The sequence below is a fragment of the Centruroides vittatus genome, unplaced genomic scaffold (genome assembly GCF_030686945.1).
Source record: "Centruroides vittatus isolate TY-2023 unplaced genomic scaffold, ASM3068694v2 scaffold_769, whole genome shotgun sequence".
In the NCBI taxonomy this organism is placed as follows: Eukaryota; Metazoa; Arthropoda; class Arachnida; order Scorpiones; family Buthidae; genus Centruroides; species Centruroides vittatus.
The window spans coordinates 2,770,536-2,790,193 of NW_027122717.1; the positions used below are offsets into that span (position 1 = coordinate 2,770,536).

At 31.3% G+C, this 19,658-nt stretch overlaps 1 protein-coding gene across 3 annotated transcripts in view; it reads left to right on the plus strand.

The window, feature by feature from the left end:
* Positions 1-19,658, plus strand: part of LOC136989905 (medium-chain acyl-CoA ligase ACSF2, mitochondrial-like) — a 31,108-nt gene that overhangs the window by 8,595 nt on the left and 2,855 nt on the right. Inside the window, exons 2-14 of one of the 3 annotated variants that reach the window (XR_010882972.1) lie at positions 5,445-5,625; positions 5,706-5,834; positions 6,323-6,376; positions 6,901-7,019; positions 7,101-7,148; positions 7,992-8,109; positions 9,379-9,474; positions 13,738-13,886; positions 13,953-14,044; positions 16,265-16,338; positions 16,418-16,510; positions 16,590-16,738; positions 18,055-18,194. Coding sequence is in view for 2 of the 3 variants with exons in the window: in XM_067288208.1 (XP_067144309.1) it covers positions 5,445-5,625; positions 5,706-5,834; positions 6,323-6,376; positions 6,901-7,019; positions 7,101-7,148; positions 7,992-8,109; positions 9,379-9,474; positions 13,738-13,886; positions 13,953-14,044; positions 16,265-16,338; positions 16,418-16,510; positions 16,590-16,738; positions 18,053-18,194 (1,444 nt within the window). In the remaining variant the exon portion in view is untranslated. Of the gene's footprint in view, positions 1-5,444; positions 5,626-5,705; positions 5,835-6,322; positions 6,377-6,900; positions 7,020-7,100; positions 7,149-7,991; positions 8,110-9,378; positions 9,475-13,737; positions 13,887-13,952; positions 14,045-16,264; positions 16,339-16,417; positions 16,511-16,589; positions 16,739-18,052; positions 18,195-19,658 lie in introns of those variants that run through there. The other 2 variants (XM_067288208.1, XM_067288209.1) reach the window with 2 other exon arrangements.

Sequence of the window (19,658 nt, forward strand, 5' to 3'; positions counted from 1 at the left end):
CCAACCTTCAAAATTCTGTAGGAATACCATCAACACCGGGTGCGATGCCAACTTTTGATTTACATAACACGTATCTCAACTCACGCCCCGACCAAAATAATCACTCATAAAAGACTATTAAATCCACAGAATAAGGGTGAACAGAACCATAAAAAATATAAAAACATGTAAACCACTCCTGAAAAGAAATATTCACCTTGTTATAACTACAGTACAGTACATCTAATTTTATATAAATTTGTTGATCTGTTTGATGAAACCGTGTCTTGTTCTATAATTTAGACTTAATAAACACTAGTGTTGTGTGTTTTTTCTCAAAGATACTTGGCAAGTTTTCTATCAAATATCTTTATTCATTCTGGTTGAGGAAGCAGGAGTGAAGTCCTTTAAACAGGACTTCACTCCTGCTTCCTCAACCAGAATGAATAAAGATATTTGATAGAAAACTTGCCAAGTATCTTTGAGAAAAAACACACAACACTAGTGTTTATTAAGTCTAAATTTATATAAATTCCAAAATCATCTACTGTATTACTTCTACGGAACATACCAGAACTTTGTGGAATATTTAAGAAACCTTCTTTTTATCTAAAAAACTTTCTTAACTAAATTACGAGACACAACAAATATTCTACAATGAAACTCAAACTTTAATTATGATTACCTTGTATTTACAAGGGAAACCTTTCAACCCATACACAAGTGATGTTTTAAATAATGATTTGATGTATTTATTTCTGAGAAAAACAAAACTTGCGTTTATTTTTGTGTTTTGTTCCTCCAAGTGCCAAATATTGGCTTCAAAATTTGCAACATTTACATAGACATATGACTACCTAATACTTTCTATCTAGCTTCTCTATTGGCGAAGTAGTAATAACAGGGTGCATTTTTTTACTTCTCTACCTTTGTCATTGTGATTATAATCTAATTTGTAGATATACCCATGTATTTTTTAATACTGGCTGAGTTGATTTTTCTGTATATTAAAGTGTTTATAACTAATTGTCGCCATTTTTGGTAAAAGTTTTACAACACAATGATTAATTTATCATTTTTGCTATCTTGTGTATAATAATAAATAATAATAATAATATAAAATTGTTCGAATATGAAGCAAAAATGAAGAATTCTGGAAAATTAACAGATAAAAAATATAACTCTTTCTGTATTTTTCTTCATTTTAGTTCAACAATAGTTCAGCAAAATTTTTTAATAAGTAAAGTCACACATGACTTTATTGTAAAATTCCTCAAATAACATAAACACACTTGTTTATTTTATTATGGCGAGATGGCCAACTTCAACAATTACGTAAACAAATAAAAATCTCGTTAAAAAACAATAAAATGCAATAAAAATAATCACCATCGAATTAAATAGACTTAAATAGAATTAAAATAATGACATATCCGCCGTAGACTTGTTATTGCCTCTAAAAAAAAGGCGTGTGAAAAGACCAAAGGATATGGACTCATGTATATGTATAGTCTTGTAAGAAATATATTCTTTACCTAAATGACATAACTTTTACGAACTTATTTTCATTGCAACAACTGTACAAAATTTCCAATTGGTAAAATTCCAATCGCCTAAAATAAACCGAAACTTTAGAAAATATTTAATTCTTTCTAAGCTGTGCTTTGTATCACCAGATAATACAAGATATAACCACATCCCCACCATTGCAGCTTGAAAGACATGCACCACTTGTGTATAAATGTATGCCGTTATTTTTGAAGACCAATTTTTGGCACTTGGAGCGCCGGACGCAGAAATATAAACATATTTTTGTTTTTCTCAGGGAAAAAAATACGTCAAATAGCGCTTAAAACATCATTTATTTCTTCTACAGGTTGTAAGGTTTCTCTTGTGAGTGCAAAGGTCAAATCTTCTTTACAAACAAAGAATACTTGACCTAAAATTAAGTATATATGAAAAGAATTTTGAAAGGATATTATAATAATAATAGAAAGATAATTGGTTTCATTATGCATAAGTACCGTAGGTTATTATTTAGTAAATTTTATGAATTTTTTTCCTGTAATTGAAATATTTATCATTTATGTAATCGTTTATTAAATTTGTTATAAAACTAAATTTCCAATTTTTTTATTTAAGCCAGAGGTATAGATAAAAATAAACTTAATAATATACTCTTGATCTCAAGATATGAGATAAAGAGTGGCCAGGCCCTTAATATGCGATATGATTTATGTTTTTGAGGCCTATAATATATTAAGGAAGTTAAAGAAAAATCATATTTTTATAATATAAATTTTATATACTGTATCAGTGTTGCAAACGTGTCAGTTGTCTCCAAATTATTTGTATCTAGCTTTAAAAATACACTGATAAATAGATGATGGCTCAGATTCTACTCTTGAGAATGGGGTGATGTAAGCAACGTAACACATGTATGATCTTTCAAGAAGGAGGTCTTCCCGGAGGATTTTATATAGGTAACCGGCTCCTACGTAGACGTTAGAAAGGTGAAGAACCCCCAAAAACTTCATTTAACTAACCCATTGGTGGGGTGACCAACTACCAGTGTTTACTAGTTTTATCCATTCGGCCAGTAGTAAGCTTAAAAGTTAGGTGGTATGTTCTGACTCGTTTCCTCCTTAATAATGCTTCCATGTACTGTACAGTACATAAAAATTTTATATTATAGATATAAATACTTGATGTAACTATATATGTGGAAAGTAAAACGCCATCTGCCGGCGAGACGACGAGGGCGGGACGAGACGCGACTTCGCGAGAGGAGACGACGGTGGAAGAAGAACGCGCGAAAAGACGGAAGACGAAAAAGAAGTCCTACATTTGTTTTTTATAATAATCACAATATTTTTATATAATTTGTATTCCTTAAAACGTTCCTGTTATCCAAACCTTTCTTATCTCAATTAAAGTTTTTTCAGAGACAAAAGAAAAAGTCTCATGTATATATATATATATATATATACATATATAACATATATATTCTATAAACACAAGTTGCATATATTTCTATGGACATACTGTATATGATGATTTTTAATGGCAATAATTATTACACTTACAAATTTTCGCAATAATTCTTTTTGGCAAATATGGCGACAGAAGAGACTTCCACAAGGATGAATTTAAGGGTGCAGTACACATCTGCATGTGCATTCTAAGGATGTTTCCCGAATAAAGCCGGATACCTCAGTTTTAAAAAATTTGTAAGAGATATTGTTTCCTTTCTGCACTCTTTCTACAGATCTCTGGATCCGCTACTAAATATTCATCTTCATTATCATAGTGGATCATCTCTAATTAAATTAGCTACTATCTTCTCACCCATATGATGAAGATAACAGAAACTATAAACAACCACTTCTTGGAATGATTATGATGAAAAGTCCAACAGTAAATGAGGGTCTACTGTAGAAACAAAATAATGGTTGTTCCAGTTAATTAAATCCATGCAGATTTATGTTGAGTTTATGTATTCCTTCTAACAATCTAATTACGGATTACTCCATATTAAAATTGTGATATTTTTTTATTACTCTGTTCACACACTAAATTTACAAATGCAGGTTGAGTTATCAGTTTGTACTTGCATAAATAAGGCATTCGCTTAATTATGCAATCACTTCTATTCACAGAACGTATTCTGCATTCATAACGTTTAACTAAATGCGCATTTAAATACATGTTAACACGTCTGATAATTTATACATAAACCCACCCAATCTAATAATAAATTTTTGCTATGGAATGAAATGATACATACATGGTATAAAATTTAAATTTTATTAGTTTGAAAGATGTTAGTTTACTTCGTGATATTTAGGTTTTGTATGTGATTTTAACGATAGAAAGTTTAAATTGATAAGATTTTAATGGTAGCTAGTTTTAACGACAATAGATTTTTAGTCAGTCCGTTAGTCAGATGGGAATCCACGACTAACTACAAGTAGTTAGTGATGTTATAATTTAATACACAGTTTTTTTTAAAAAATAATTACTGTATTTCTCTAGTTTTTAATATATTCTGTCAGTTGTTATATGAAAGAACATTTTTATTAAATTAATGAAATACTTTAAATTTTACAGTTATGCTCAACTGTCTTCGTAGGATAACAAACATGGTTATCTTAACATAAGTGCTATGATATTTTATTTTTACGCTTTATAGCAGGGATGGCCAACACGTAGACCGCAGTCGACCGGTCGACCGCAAAGGTTTTGAAAGTAGCCCGCGAAGCTAAAGTTGAACAATTTGCTTTCTCTTAAATTAATGTTTAAAAATCTTGATTCAATAATTTATTCTTACAATAATAGACTGTCTGCGCAACGTACCCATACTGTTTGTATTTATCCCGATGAACAATGCAAATGAATGTTAACTTTTAAATTAATTCTAGTCGCAACGCATGCGCATATAAATGGCAATCGCATAAAATGGCGCAAAATCATGTGTCAGACAGTAACGTGACAGCCCCTGGCTTCAATGCACTTGTTACTCCTTGTTTGGGCACTTGAATCTACTTTCAATTTTAGTTTTTTTTTATTTATTCATACAGCGAACGGAAGCAGGTATGTTAGTTTAGTAATTATTGTTTTAAATGTTAATAACATTTAACCTTATTATTTTAGAATAAATAAACAAAGTACAGGCCGGAGTAAAATAAAACCTTATCATTATTAATTATTTATTAAAATATCTATGAAAAACCCTAAAATTGTTTGCCCATATTCATAGTCGCCCGCAGACTATATTTTCCCGAAAAAGTAGCTTCTAAGGGATAAAAGTTTGGCCACATCTGCTTTATAGTATTCTTCATTTATCTGATTATAATTGTACTTTTATATTTTTCAATGAACTTTGCTTTCCATTTGAGTTCTCAAACTCCTTCCCTTGCGCAATCCAAATGTGTTTTGCAACAAAGTTCTACAATCCTACCAAGAAAAAGAGAGAAAAAAAATAATTACCCATTTTCTTCTTTAAAAAGAAAAATAAATGTATAATTTTATGCGAAATTTTAAATGAAAATAATAGTTGAATTTTGAAGTCTTCTTTTTCTTTAGTGTTCTGCTGTTGCCATCACATCCATACAGCACTATCTTTTTCACCAGGCTTTCCTGCCTATGGCTCTAAGTTTAAGTCCTTGTAGAATATTTCTTCCTTCAGATCTTTAAATCCTCATGCTTGCGCGTGGATTTCTCGGTGTTTTTTCTTTTTTACTTGTGTAATACCTAAAAAGGACCAGTTTTCCTAGAATGTCCTCCAGAGAGACACAGTGCCTTGGCAGATTGCCCTTGTTTTTCCTTATCAATCCTCAACCCTTCAAACAGTTTCTCAATTCGTTGTTGTAAATGATTATTTGTTTAGTTTTTCCAAATTATACATTTTCAAGAAAAAAGAAAAATATTTATTAAGTTTCTCTTAACATTTATCTATTTTCTAGGTGCATTTCCAACAGAAGAGAAAAATTAATAAGTTATCATCATGAACTAGGAGAAACTCCTTTGAGTCCATTGACTCTTGGTGAACTTGTGGATATAGCTGCTGATAATTGTGGAGATGACATTGGTTTTGTTGTACCTTACCAAAATATAAGAAAGACGTTTTTTCAATTTAAAACAGACGTATGTATTATTTACTTTAGTTTTATGTATCTATTAAATTTATTGTCAAAATATTTTATTTAGTTTATTTTTTAAATAAGGTAGATGAAGTTGCTTGTGGTTTGATGGGTTTAGGTTTACAGAAAAATGACAGACTCGCCATTTGGTCTCAAAATTGCTACGAATGGATGGTTACACAATACGCTGCTCATAAAGCTGGTCTTTTAGTGGTAATATTAATTTTTTTTGCTATATTTTATACGAAATTTATAATTTTATTAAGAGTTTCTCGCATTAAAATGTTGCAAGTAAGAAATATATTAATGTTTTCTAATGATTTAAGCATATTACAATCGAACCCCAAATAACGGCCATCTGAAACAGTGACCATTTTTAGAAACAATTTTTTTGAACAAAACTGCATACAAAATAACCTTCAAATCATTGCCACTTACGAACAACAAACATCTTTTGGGTTTCCATCCTAAAGGCACCAGAAGAACCGTTTTCTTTGTAGATTGGATGAACCCATAATGAAATTGTGGTTTTTCATGGATATGATTGGTTGACAACCAATTATATTATTGATTAAAAACACCCATCCACCTTTCCCATATTTTAAGAGACCAGTCAAAAGTCCAAACAACGCATCCAATCATATAAAAATTGTATAACAGAGTATTGTTTAAAATATACATATAATTTTTATTTCTTTAAGGTTTGTGTAAATCCTGCATATCGAGCAGCAGAACTTGAATATACCCTGCAAAAGGTATTTGTAAATATTGTATTATTGTGTTATTATTTTTTTATTAAAGTGACGTTAATAATTCAGAAGTAATTGGACTGTAATTTAAACAAATTATAGATTTATAAATTCCCATTTGTCGTCCGTCTGTCTGTCTGTCTTTCCTCAATCTCGAGAACAGAGTTATTGATAGCTAAGTGTAAGACGAGATCGGATGTGGAAACTTTAGGGACAGGAGGTCCCGATATATGAACTTTCGATGCAAATCGAAAGCCACGTTTTTTCAATTCAAATATTTTCTCCTGAAAGGTGTTAGATGACCTGCACGACTCTATTGTTAAAGGAAAAGTATGATGTACTGTGGCAAGCCACTACTAATTCGAGGTGGAGAGCATATATTTTAAATTAAATAAATTAAAAATATGATTAAAAATTGCAGCCCGGAGTTGAGACGATTTCACAATAAATAATTGCTCGTTGTTTTTATAATTAAAAAGCTATTTTTATATAAAATTCTTAAGGCAAGTCCTTCGAAATACATGTTTCAGATGCAGTGTAAAGTACTTGTTGCAGGTGAATCTTTCAAGAACCAATCGTATTACGACATACTTTGTGAACTTATTCCCGAAATTCCTAATTGTAAATCTGGAAATATACAATCTCAAAAGTACGTTAAAGTACTGTATATATAAAACGTATGAAAATAAATAACTAGCATTATATAAGTGTGTATTTATTTTAATTTCAGGTTTAAGGATCTTAAACATATAATTAAAATTTCTGATAAATCTTTCTCGTAAGTAATCGTTATAAATTATTTTCTTTTTCAAATCTTTTGTCAAATATATTTTTATTAATTAAAATAATCATATTTTCTATATTTATTGGAAAATAATTTTATGCAATTCTTTATTTATTTCTGTATATAAAATTTTATTCATTCTAATATTTTGTTTTTCGTGTATTGCCGGATAGATTACCCGTAGTGATATATCATTTGTTTTTACTTTTTCTGTACTGAAAGTTCAAAAATGACCCACAAAAATTTCTAGAGTATTTCGATCCGGATTCCTCAGGGCGGCAATCTGCCCGTCAATGTATCATAAAATAAAAATATCATTCTATTGCTCGTCCATTAGCGGACAAATGGATAAAATATTTATCAGTTTGTCGCGGGTTAGTGCCTCACCAGTGGGTTGATTACATGGAATTTTAGGATTTAATTCACATTTATAACACTTAAATAGATGCTAGTTTACAACAGAAAGTCTTCCTGTGAGGGTACCTTTAACAGATAGCCCAAATGTGGCATTGCTTTATTTCATTAATCCAATCCAATCCACTTCATTCGTTGTCTACGGTTACTCTGGGCTCGAATTACAGTGATTTTTGATTGCATGGTTACGCTATGATTTCTGAGGCATAACAATATTTCTAAAAGTAGATTAATTAGATTAACTTTACTCATCATCCTTTAATCATTTTAATTAATTCCCTTGAGAGTCAGGCCCACCCATATTCGATATAACTGGCCGGCTATATAGTTTTATATAGGGTTCTCCAGTTTAACTAATCTGTCAATTTTTTATAATAAAAGAAATATAGATGAATTAATTTTTATTTACTTATTTTTATATAGAGGAACCTATTCTTTTAAAGATATAAAGAAAAATGATGGGACAGACAATAAGAAACTGTTAAATGAGAGGATGAAAACTGTTCAGATGGATGATCCTGGCTGCATTTTATTTACATCAGTATGTATCGTTATAACAAATTAAAACAACTTTAAAACATTACATTCGCAGAACTGCTAGTTTTCTTATAAACTTAATCTTAATTGTTTTCAAAATATTAAATTTACAATAATAAATACAGAGTGAGGGTAGAAACACACTAGATATTTTCTGAACATAAAAATGCACTTTATGGCAGAAAAAGCAAATTATTTTTACGACCAAAAGAGAACTGAAAACAGAGTTTTACACTGCTCAACTTGTTTGTTTCTGTGTACGACACATACTAATGAGAGGGATCGTCTGCGATTGTTATCGAAACATCATATTATTAAGACAAAGGAAAAGAAGACGTGAAATATCACAACAGAATTAGAAATATTTATAATTCTATAAATATTCATGTAAGAAAACATCCCGAATTATGTGATAAAACTCATAAAAAATTATAAGAATTGTTGTTATGACTAAGCTAGTAGCCATATATGTTTTATGATTTTACGTTTCTAGCTAGCATTATATATTTGTTGCAGTGGTACCCAAAATACGGTCCCCGGGAAAAAATACGGCCAGCGAACATATTTAACACATCACTTAGGGACGACTCAAATATTACGTCAGCAGTTTATAGTGAGGAGATTCAGTTGTATTTGACCATTACTGACTATGAGGGAGTGAGTCTTCGATGATGTAAGATTGCACCCATCATTTATTTCTCTTCCCATTGTTACAAAATCGACTGAAAATAATACGTGTGTGTTTGCGAATGGTTGACCAGATGACATAATTACGAGCGGGAGATACCTTGATTTCTTCTGACTGGAATTATGGGAAAAAAGATCAAATATGGCAAATTTCTGCTGATGTAATTCTTGAATGACTCTTCGTAAGTGGTAAAAATAGGCCTACGTTTTGTGTCTATAGAATTTGCAAAACGTTAGTGGCCTGCCTATGTACAATTTATGCGCAATTTGGAGCAAAAACTAAATTAAATTAATGTATATTTACCAATACAATAACTTTATTTTATCTTCAAGTGATAGACAATGCCATTCATTTGAGACTGCTCATTTGAGACTGTATTAAACAAACCTCTTTGAGTCGAACTAGATATAATTTTCATCCCTTTCTTCCAGGCTACTCTGCCTGAAAGACTATCTCCAGTAAAAGTGAACATTAATTTGAATCAATTTTGTTATAAAAAAATAACAATCACCAATAAGATAACATTAGAATAAATTTATCGTTGATTTTCGTTATTTCAACTAATTTATTCTTTATATTTATTAGGGAACGACGGGTTTGCCGAAAGGAGCTGTTCTAACACATTTTCAGATGTTAAATCAAGGTATAATCTCTTGTAAACTTCTTGGATTCTTTGAAAAGGTAAACTTTATTTATGGCTCAAATTAAATAAAAAATTAAGATAAAAATAAAAGTAAGAGAAACTTTGTTTTTTCAAACTGGTAGTTGGTGAGGGTTTGTGCCTGACACTTAAACCGGGAACCAGTTTCCCATCAAAGACCTCCCTGGTGGCATCCCCCTTAGCAGATTGCCAATGTATTGTGTCGCCTTACACCAGCGATTCTCAACCTTCTTAGCTCCGCGACCTCCCAAATAGTAAATATAAATAAAATTAATATTTCGCGACCCCCTCCAAAGGTAATAATAACAGTAAATTATAAATGTAAATTTTTTAAATATTATGTAATCACATCGCACTAATTTTATACATTAAGAAAATACCGACAGTATAAAAAATGTGATACAACTATTCCTATTATTTTATGTCGCTGTGTTTATAGCGACGGGTATGAACACGCATGTATGACGTGTATTGTGTGACTTGATGTGTACGTGCTCTTTGTGATTTGATCTCCTTCTATAATACTCGCTGTGAGAGCATGTTTGAACATGCATATGGATGCGTTTGAACAAGTCGTGCTGTCACTAGTATAAAAGAGGCGCTGGCGATTGCACCACTTCAGTTAAGTTTCGAATGAGAAGCGTGCGTCTGGTGCTTTTATTTTAGTGTGCGGTCAACCGTGAAACTGAATTGTTTTTTTTTTTTAAATTTCGAATGAGAAATGAATAAATTTGTGAAAACGAAGTGAGCCACTACATCCAGTGAATCGGTTGGTAAAAAGACAAGGTTGTACAATGACAGTTAATTAAATTATGGTTTCACCCGCGACTTCCAGGTTGAGAAACTCTGCCTTACACCATCAACACAATTCAACGAAGATTTTATACTTAAGTTAATACTAACATTACTGAATCGATAAATTTATAATTTTCTGGTTAAGTAATTGTTCTTTTATAAAATTTGGCTAAATATATTTTAATTTTGTTAAAAATTTAATAAAACTGTTTTTAGTTAATAATACAGCGATAAATTGCTTTGAATGAATTTCTAATCCTAATAATAAATATGTTTCAGAAATTAACTTAGAAATACATATTTATATAAAGGAAAAATATATATATATATTTCTTTCTGCATAATATATATTATATATATATTTATTTATTTATTTGTTATTTAAACATGAATTTAATTTATTATGAAAGAAATTGTTAAAGAAAGGAAATCAATAATTAATTTTGAAAATGGTGATTTAATTAAAACATTAAAGACATGATAAAGTCTTTACAATTAAATTGTTTTAAGGATTAAAGGATTAAACGGGAAAAAAGTTTAACTGCGTTATGAAAACACAGAACAGCTTCCACTCTGAAAACTTAATCCTTGTTAATGAGAATGTTTGTTTTGAAATTATTTTTTAATGTTTAATTATAACACCTGCCGGTTTAATAATTAAAAATAACTTTTTTATAAAATAAAAATAAAATTAGAACATAAATTAGAATTTTTGAGTTTTAATATTATTCGATTTCTCTTACTTGTGAAATTTGGCAAACAACGATAAACATTACATGTAATAAAAGTCTCAGCAAGTTTTTCATCTCAGACATTACGTGTGCTCATCCTCGTAACAGGATACGCATCTAACCTACATTCAGATCTCTGCCACACATTGGTCAACATGTCTGGCATGATGCTTTGAATTAAACTTCACCCCACGTGATTTCTTTTTGTGGTGATATGGAAATGTGAGAATCCGAGACTATAATTATTTATAGTTTGATGTAAAATTAAATAATTTAACTAAAAGTCTATTTTATGTGTTGTGAATCAAAGCGGGACTTTCTTTCGTTTTTAAAGGAAGTTACTGAGGATAGATGTTAACTTTGATACCAATTCAACTAGGAAGATCTTTGTTGCTTTTCTCCTCAGGTGACCCAAATTGTCCCCAATGATTGGACAACTGAATTAAAAAAATAAGAAGAAGCGCGGAAGATTTAGTCAAAGGAGCATCATCTTCTTCTTTCTTTTCTACAGGTGTTTGATATAGAGATTTTAGCTCAGATAGGCTCTTTCTCCGACTAGACATGTGTATATGATCGCTACGCGACTGAAGAGCCAGCCGTATTTCGAACGGCCTAAACGCACGCGCGGGAAATAGTGCCTTCCGGGAGGACTTTTATGGGGAACTGGCATCCTATTCAGTCGTTATTGGCTAGGAGAAAACCCGGAAAACTCCTAGCAGCCAGCCTGTCCGAGTCGCGCCGCAACCCACGACCAAACTTCCCAGTGTTCAGGGTCTGGTCACCACGGCGATGAGCGGCAACAGAGACCACTCGGCCACTGGTGGGCCTATCAAAGGAGCTGTGCAAAGAAACGCCTTTATATCCTTGTGTTTCCCATCATTCCACTTTTCTGCCTTCAGTCGAGTTTGATCTTGAGATCGACAATTAAAGAAACAGTTCATCCTAAAATCTCAAGCCGAGAAAAATGAAATACCGTGGTAACAAGTTATGTACTTATGTAAACTCTCTCTCAAACAGAAAATATTAATTTTAACGTAATAGATCGGATTTTGGATAGTTCCATTTTGTAAGAGGGAACTCTAAGATATAGTCGAGGATTACAGTGGAACCTTGCTTAACGAGCACCTCGATCGGTCTTAAAATCAGCAAGAAGCAGCAAGTACTTTTTACTTGTTAGTATTAAAACTCTTGGAACTTGTAACTAATAGCTTGTAATTTGTAATTTTTATACAACAATATTCAGACGTGCTAACCAGAGTGTGTCCTGCTGTGAAATGTGATGACATTCGGATGTGGGCACACGTGATGTCTCAGGTAAAAGCTTTATGAGGGGTTGCTCTTTTATTTCATGCAAACATTGTTAGTGTATATCAAATCTAAAAGAAATTAAACAATATTAAATCTCTGATAATATTTTATGAATACTCTGTTGAGCTCTATGGAACAAAATATATATTTTTTTTTTTTAAATACGTTTATTAAATTCATGCTGGTTTTTCTTGTTTTAGCATCATTTCAGCGTAGTACGAGCATTACGGTAAACGTACAGTAGTGAACCGAAAATCGGAATCAATTGGGGTCGGGTTGTTCAGATTAGGGATTGGTTCCGATTACGGTTTATGTACGAAAAAATATATTAACCTGTCCGATGTTCAAATTTTTCTTCGTTGCGTGTCGCTTCGTGTTGAATTTTCGTCGATTTTAAGCCTAACGAAAATTTTTATAATAATAATCGAGGCTATCGTATCGTTAATTTAAAAATTATTTCTGTATTTTGTACAAACAAAATAAATACAATATATTGAAGAATATAAAAACATGAAAATTATACTTTAGAAGTAAATTTAGCATCAAAAACGTTCGATTCAGCACGACACAGTCCGACTGAAAATCGTGCCGATTACCGGCGATTCCGATTACCGGGGTGCCGATTTACGAGTCTCTACTGTATCTCCATAATGAAGTAATAAGATGAAGCCCGAAATAATCATAAATCTCTATAAACCCATATAAATAAAACCAATAAAACAAAAGAAATAGAGTTTTTTTTAATGTAAAAAACTAAATTATAAAAATTTTCATGTTTTTGTTCTGGTCTCTGCTTGTTTCTCTCTCCATTGTCTTGTTTATTCATCATTTACATTAGTTTTAGTTTTTTACATTGTGTCAGGTTCTTCATAAAAAATAAAAACTGAGATCATATAGTCTTTAAGAGATTCACGCGTTAACAAATTAATCACTAATAATAACTTATTTTTTCCAGTTTCGCGTGTTAATTTAAATTTTGGTCAGGTCTACTTCAATATGAACAATTTTCCTAAATTTAGTTTTAGAGAGAATTCTCTAATTAAAGATTTGCAAACAGGGTGACTTCCGAGAGGACTTTCTACAGGAAATGGCTCCTATTTACGTGTTAGACATTAATTAGACACTAACCCGCGGTTTTATCTATTCGACCACTGGCATTTAATTATTTAAGAATTCTCAGAATTATCTCTATAAAAATTGTGTTATTTGGAATTAAGTACAAAATTGCTACGAAGAACTTATCATACAGGAACACTTTTTAATATTATTTATATTTAATCTACTTTTTTCATCGTTCCTGTATGTAAGATTAATTCCAAAGGACACAACCAAAAGAGAGAACAATAAGCAATTAAGTACTATGTATAAAAATTGTTTGGTGTTTTGAATTTTTAATATTTTCAGTAATTAATACAGTTAATTAAGTTATGATTTATTAAATTATCTCAGAAACCTATAATTTGCGTTCAAGTTCCACTTTTCCACATATTTGGTTTATCGGGAGGAACACTTTTAACATTGTTATGTAATGGCACAGCTGTTTACCCATCAGGACATTTTCATGCTCCGTCTTCGCTTAAAAGCATAGAGGAAGAAAGGTAATTAAAATATTAAAAGAATTGTATCGGTCTTACGTCATTTAAATTTGTAAACATTTTCATTAGATGCACAATGGTATATGGAACACCAACAATGTTTGTCGATATGCTAGTCCACATCTCTAAAGGGAATTATGATCTTAGCAGTTGGAAAGAAGGTATTATGTTTTAATGTGTAATATAGATTATTGCATCTCATTTAAGTAAAATTCCTGAACTTTTTAATGAATTACGCTAAATTTTTTGTTTTTCTATATTTTGCAACTAAATGAGAGTGTATTTTTGAAAAATAATTATATAATTTAAATTTAAGCCACTTGGATGCTGAGGCAGTTAAGGTATCAGCCTATTGTTCTGAAAACCCGGAATCATATCTGGGCGATAAAAAAACCCCATAAATTTTTTCAGCTCTGGTCTGTTTCAGATGATCGATCATCTGTATCAGATCCGGGGACGGATCTACATGGGGACTAATAGGGCTAGGCCCCAAAAAACCTAGATCCGCACCTGATCAGACCCGATCTTTATGTCAACCGATTGGGTGGAGTGTACAGTATTACACGGCTTAAGTGCCTGTTAGTACAGAGAGTAATGGCAGCGGTTCTTTTTTATGGAGAAGTTAATTAGCCAATTATGACGGTATTTTAGGTCACGTGGATACCTTCAAAATGGCCGATCTGCTACTTGAGTAGAGGTACTTTGAGCAAATTTCTCAACGTTTAAAAAAAGTAAAGATATTTAAAATATTCTGTCAAAAATTTAACAAAACTTTTATTTTTCAGTTCTTCAGTTCATCATCGCCATAAAGGTATTCTCGATTAAAACTTAACTACTAACTAGCCTGCGACTGTATTTTGAAACTAGGACTTTAACGAAAATGTACTCAATAATGAGAAAAATATCACTTTTTTTAAATTTTACATATGTATAATACACAATTCTAAGATATTTTAATTAAATATGACGTTTAAATTAAAAAAAAATTTCAGTTGAAAAATCGTTATTTTTGAACTGCGAATTTTTTATAATAACTTTTTAAATAATGATTTTTAAACTGAAATTTTTCTTGGGTCATTTAAATACATTGCATTCAATTTCATTTTATCTGCAGCATGGAGGTATGCCATTATTCTCTCTACTTACAGAAAACATTTCACTTTTACTCTTTACTTTTGATGAAGTTATGGGAGAGATGCTAAGGTCTCGACACCTGCATGCCCTCACAAGTATAAAGCTTTATATACATCAGTATAATCTATAATTTAATTCAATTGTCTGTCCGTTTGTTCGAGTGTCAGAAGGTGAGAAAGGTTAAACCGATTTCTGCGAAACTTTATAGATGCATTTAGGATAGTTCTGGAAAGAATATAGGCTATTTTCCAATTTCTTTCGGTTTATCTGTGTTCCTGCATCATACGAGTAAATCCTTCTCAGGCTATAGAATGTGATTACAATAAGTTCTGATATAAAATTGTTTTTGATTACTCTATTACATCCCAATTTTTCTGACCTCACAGACCACTAAACTCACAATTTTGAATCCCGCGGATCCCTATCATGAATTTTTTTAAACGATACAAACATCTATAAAATAATAATCCTAAAAATTCTATTTACTTTATTAATATGAAATCACTTTTATAATTATTACAAATTAGTGTGAAGTTTGTTGCTGCTTATTAGAAATAAGTTTATATGACGAGGCTATTCAAATTTGTGACATATATTCTGTCATACAAAAATATTCTGATTAGAAGCATAAGGAAGTGGATCAATGAATTGACTGCCACAAACATACAAAGATCCAACCTACATTGGAGAAGAAACTTGTGTGAACTGCCTGAAGCTGTCAGCTTTCCCACAGAAGGCGGAGAATAAGAAATTCTATGAAAGTCTGTCAAGTGAAGCAAGTGATAAACAATATGAGGACATTGAAGAGGAAGACATTAACAGTGGCTGCGAGTACTCGAAAATGATATATGCAAACTTTTTCATGTGAAAAGAACTGCAGAACTAAAGTTCCTGGGAAGAACAGCACATGTCAGTTACCAAAAGTTAAATTTTTCTTGGGTCCTTTCAAACGCCCTGAATACACCAAAACCTTCAGAATAACTCAATGTTTTGGCAGATAAGAGCAAAAGATGTCTATGTGCAATGCAATTTAATAGAAGTGGTTTTTATCAATTTTCTCAACAGTGTATTTTGACATATACTGTTTTTGCAATTATTTAAGGTACCGGTACTATATGAAAACTATAAGATTTCTAGTGGTAAAAATTTTAAAAATATTATTTCTGTCACTATTATTTTAAAACATAATTTTTTTTTGTAAATAGATATAATCTATATAAAATAAATTTTAAAAACTTTAATAATAGTTACAATTGGAGCCGCTCCAGTTCATGAAAATTTGATAAATGCTTTAAGGGACAAGTGTAGAGTAAAGATTTACGTAAGTGATGTTGAATAATAATAGAAAAAAAGTGAGTAAAAATTATAAAATTAATTTTTAACAGAAATTTATTTGTCAGAATGTATATGGTAGCACAGAAATAACTGGTATGGTTTCCATGGACAACAAAATGAAATTTCCAAGTGCAGGAAGACTTTTTGAATACACAGAAGTATTATTTAATAAATTTATTATTGTTGTTAAGAAATTATAATTAAATGCTAATCACGATTAGAATATTATTTCTGTAGATAAAAATTGTTGACACAGATGGGAGAATAGTCCCTATCAATACAAAAGGTGAAATTCTATGTCGTTCTCCTTTCGTATGTTCTGGTTATTGGGATGAAAAAGAGAAAACTGCTGAAACGTTTGATAACGCAAGATGGTATCACACTGGGTAAGTCTTCTTTTAACAATATCTACTAAAATTAACGTTTACTTTTAATTTTCATTAATGGAACAAGGCAACGCAAGGCATGAGCAATCTGACAAAAGGAGTGTATCCCAGGAGAGCAATCTATGAGAAACTGACCCCTATTTAGGTATTAGATATGCGAAGAAAAAACGAAAAACTCCAGCCGTTAATGAGGCTTGAACGCAACCTATTCCTAGCAGTTTTGTGCACTTGGCTACTGGTGGGTGGAGGGGAAACTTAAAAATTGATAAAATAAAAACTATAGAACTCATCTGCATAAAAATAATCTTGAGATAGAGTGATCCGGATTCGATTTCTATATTGAGCGAGCCTAACAACTTTTTATGTTAGTTCGAATCGGTATATCAATCTCTATCCTCCATCTGAGCCAGTGTTTCCCAACCCGTGTGCCGCGGTAGTGCCTGAGCGAGTCGCGGAAATATTAAATATTTTTTAGAATTTTGAATAAGTTCTGTTTTTAAAATTTCATTTATCTTTCGTCTTTTTACTGCCGGCAGACCGAAGGGAGAATTAAGTATTTGCTGAAATGTAGTGTTGCAAAATTTGCGGCATCGGCATATCCCCTGAAAAAAGTGTGTAGGAGCGTACCAACTCTTTTGAGCTTCTATAAATGTTATGGCGTACCAGCTTAAAGACTCACAATAGTTTTAGTTTTTTTTACGTATTAATTCAAATAGACTTTTTTATTTTTATAATATATTTGTAAAATTGTGAGGTTTTGTCATGGTAAGTTTAACCTCCGTATTATCAATTTTTTAAAATTAACTGTTATTCATTTTAAATTTTCCTTGTCAACTAACTACTCGAATAAAGAAATTATGTAAACAACGAGCACAAATATCACATTAGAATTAGGACTCTTTTTGGTCATTTTTGTTAAATAAATAACTTTTTAAAACCATACTTGGTCCTATTATATTCGATACGGTTATTTTTTTCGTAATAAACAAAAACACACATAAAAATGTATTATGATTATCGCAATTTTAAACATTTTTATTTTAAAAATTATGATGTGCCGCAGGAATCTTATTAAATTCAAAGCGTGTCGTTAATCCAAATAGGTTGGAAAACACTGATCTTAACTATCGCCTCTTTTGATGTTAGATCGACCCATACATTTGAAATCAAGTATATATAGTCTTTGTGTATTGATCTCGCAATTAAGAATCCATTAAACCACACCAATGCACTCACACCATAATATATAATTAAAACTAGATTATTGGTATTTTAAATTAAACAAATAATAATAAACTATTGTCTATTACTTAGAGACGTGGGAGTTTTAGACGAGAACGGATGCATTATTATTACTGGAAGAATTAAAGATATGGTTATTCGTGGAGGTGAAAATATATATCCTCAAGAAATTGAGAACTTCCTTCTTTCTCATCCAGCAATATCAGAAATATACGTAAGTATATATGCATTCTGAATTGAAAAGTTTCAAGTTATGCTTTGCTATCAGATTCTTTTCTAATTTATTTTTGAAAAGTAAAATAACAAACAAATAAAAGAATGGGATAAATCTTCTTTTAACAATATCTACTAAAATAAACGTTTAGTTTTAATTTTCATTAATAAAACAAGGCAACGCAAGATAAGACAAAATCAAGAGAAATGTCTCTCTCGGAGGCATTTGAACTGTTGTTGCCATGAAGTTTGGAGAATTTACGGAGAGAAATGCGTTGCGGAGGCGAAACTTTTTCCCAAGTAGTCAGTCGCTAATCCACGACCCGTGCAGTGTGATGCATTCTTTTGAGGCTGCTAAATTTGCAACATGTCGGTAACATTGTAGGATTGATGGGATAAGGCAACGCAACACATGGCCAATATGCCAAAGAGAAGTGCACCACTGGGAAGACATTCTAAAGGAACCGGTTCCTATTCAGGCATTAGATACATGAAGAAAATTCGGAAAACTCCACCTGACCAGACGCAAACCAGTCACTAACTGATGCAATACAACACCGGTAAAATGTATAATTAAAATTCCAAAAGGTAAAAATTTCTTAGAAATTTCAAAACCACAAGACAAGCCGAAAATATGTTAAACACGACGAACACTAAAAAACTTGGTAGCATCAATCCTTTCTTTCAGGCTTTAGGCAACAAATTTCCACTTGCTCCTAGCAATTCATTAATTGTCAGTTGCAGCTGGTAATTGCAGAAATGTAAATGTTTCTGTACCTAAAACTTTTATAATAATTTACATGTTAAAATGTTGGTAACAAAGAGGAGAGAAACTAAACTGCAGAAAATTGAATAATATCAGTTTATGAGAAAATTTTTGTTAATGAAATCTCAGAAAACTTATTTTCTTAAACGACTGTAAGAATAGGCACTGACATGCAATTTTTAGTCGACCGGCAATTTAGTTGCATGGATAATACCTACAGACTCCAGGAGTTCGCTCAAACGCAACAGTCCGCAACGCCGGATTATTTAGTTCATAGCTCAAACTGAACGATTGCCCAACTACGACCTGAACTGCGTGTTTAATCGTGTTCTCATTCCAACAAAACATTCGGACTTCTCAGTTAAATTTTGGTGTTCACTATAATAGGCTACTATGTTGCGATGTCTCCACCAGAAGGAGCAGATTTATAATATTCAATATATTTTTTAATTAAAGTAAGTTACAAGATAGTTTATTAATAAGTTATGTTTTGCGAATAAGTACAGTATATTTTTACTAACTGAAGAAATGATATACAGTACATTTATTATTTTAATATGATTTAATAACGTATGTACTGTACATGTTTGCGAACTTTTTAATAATTGAAACCGACGATGATTGAACTGAAGGGTTCATTTGCGCAGTACAAAATAAATCTTCCATTTATGAAAAAAGCTGCAAAATCCATGATGAGTT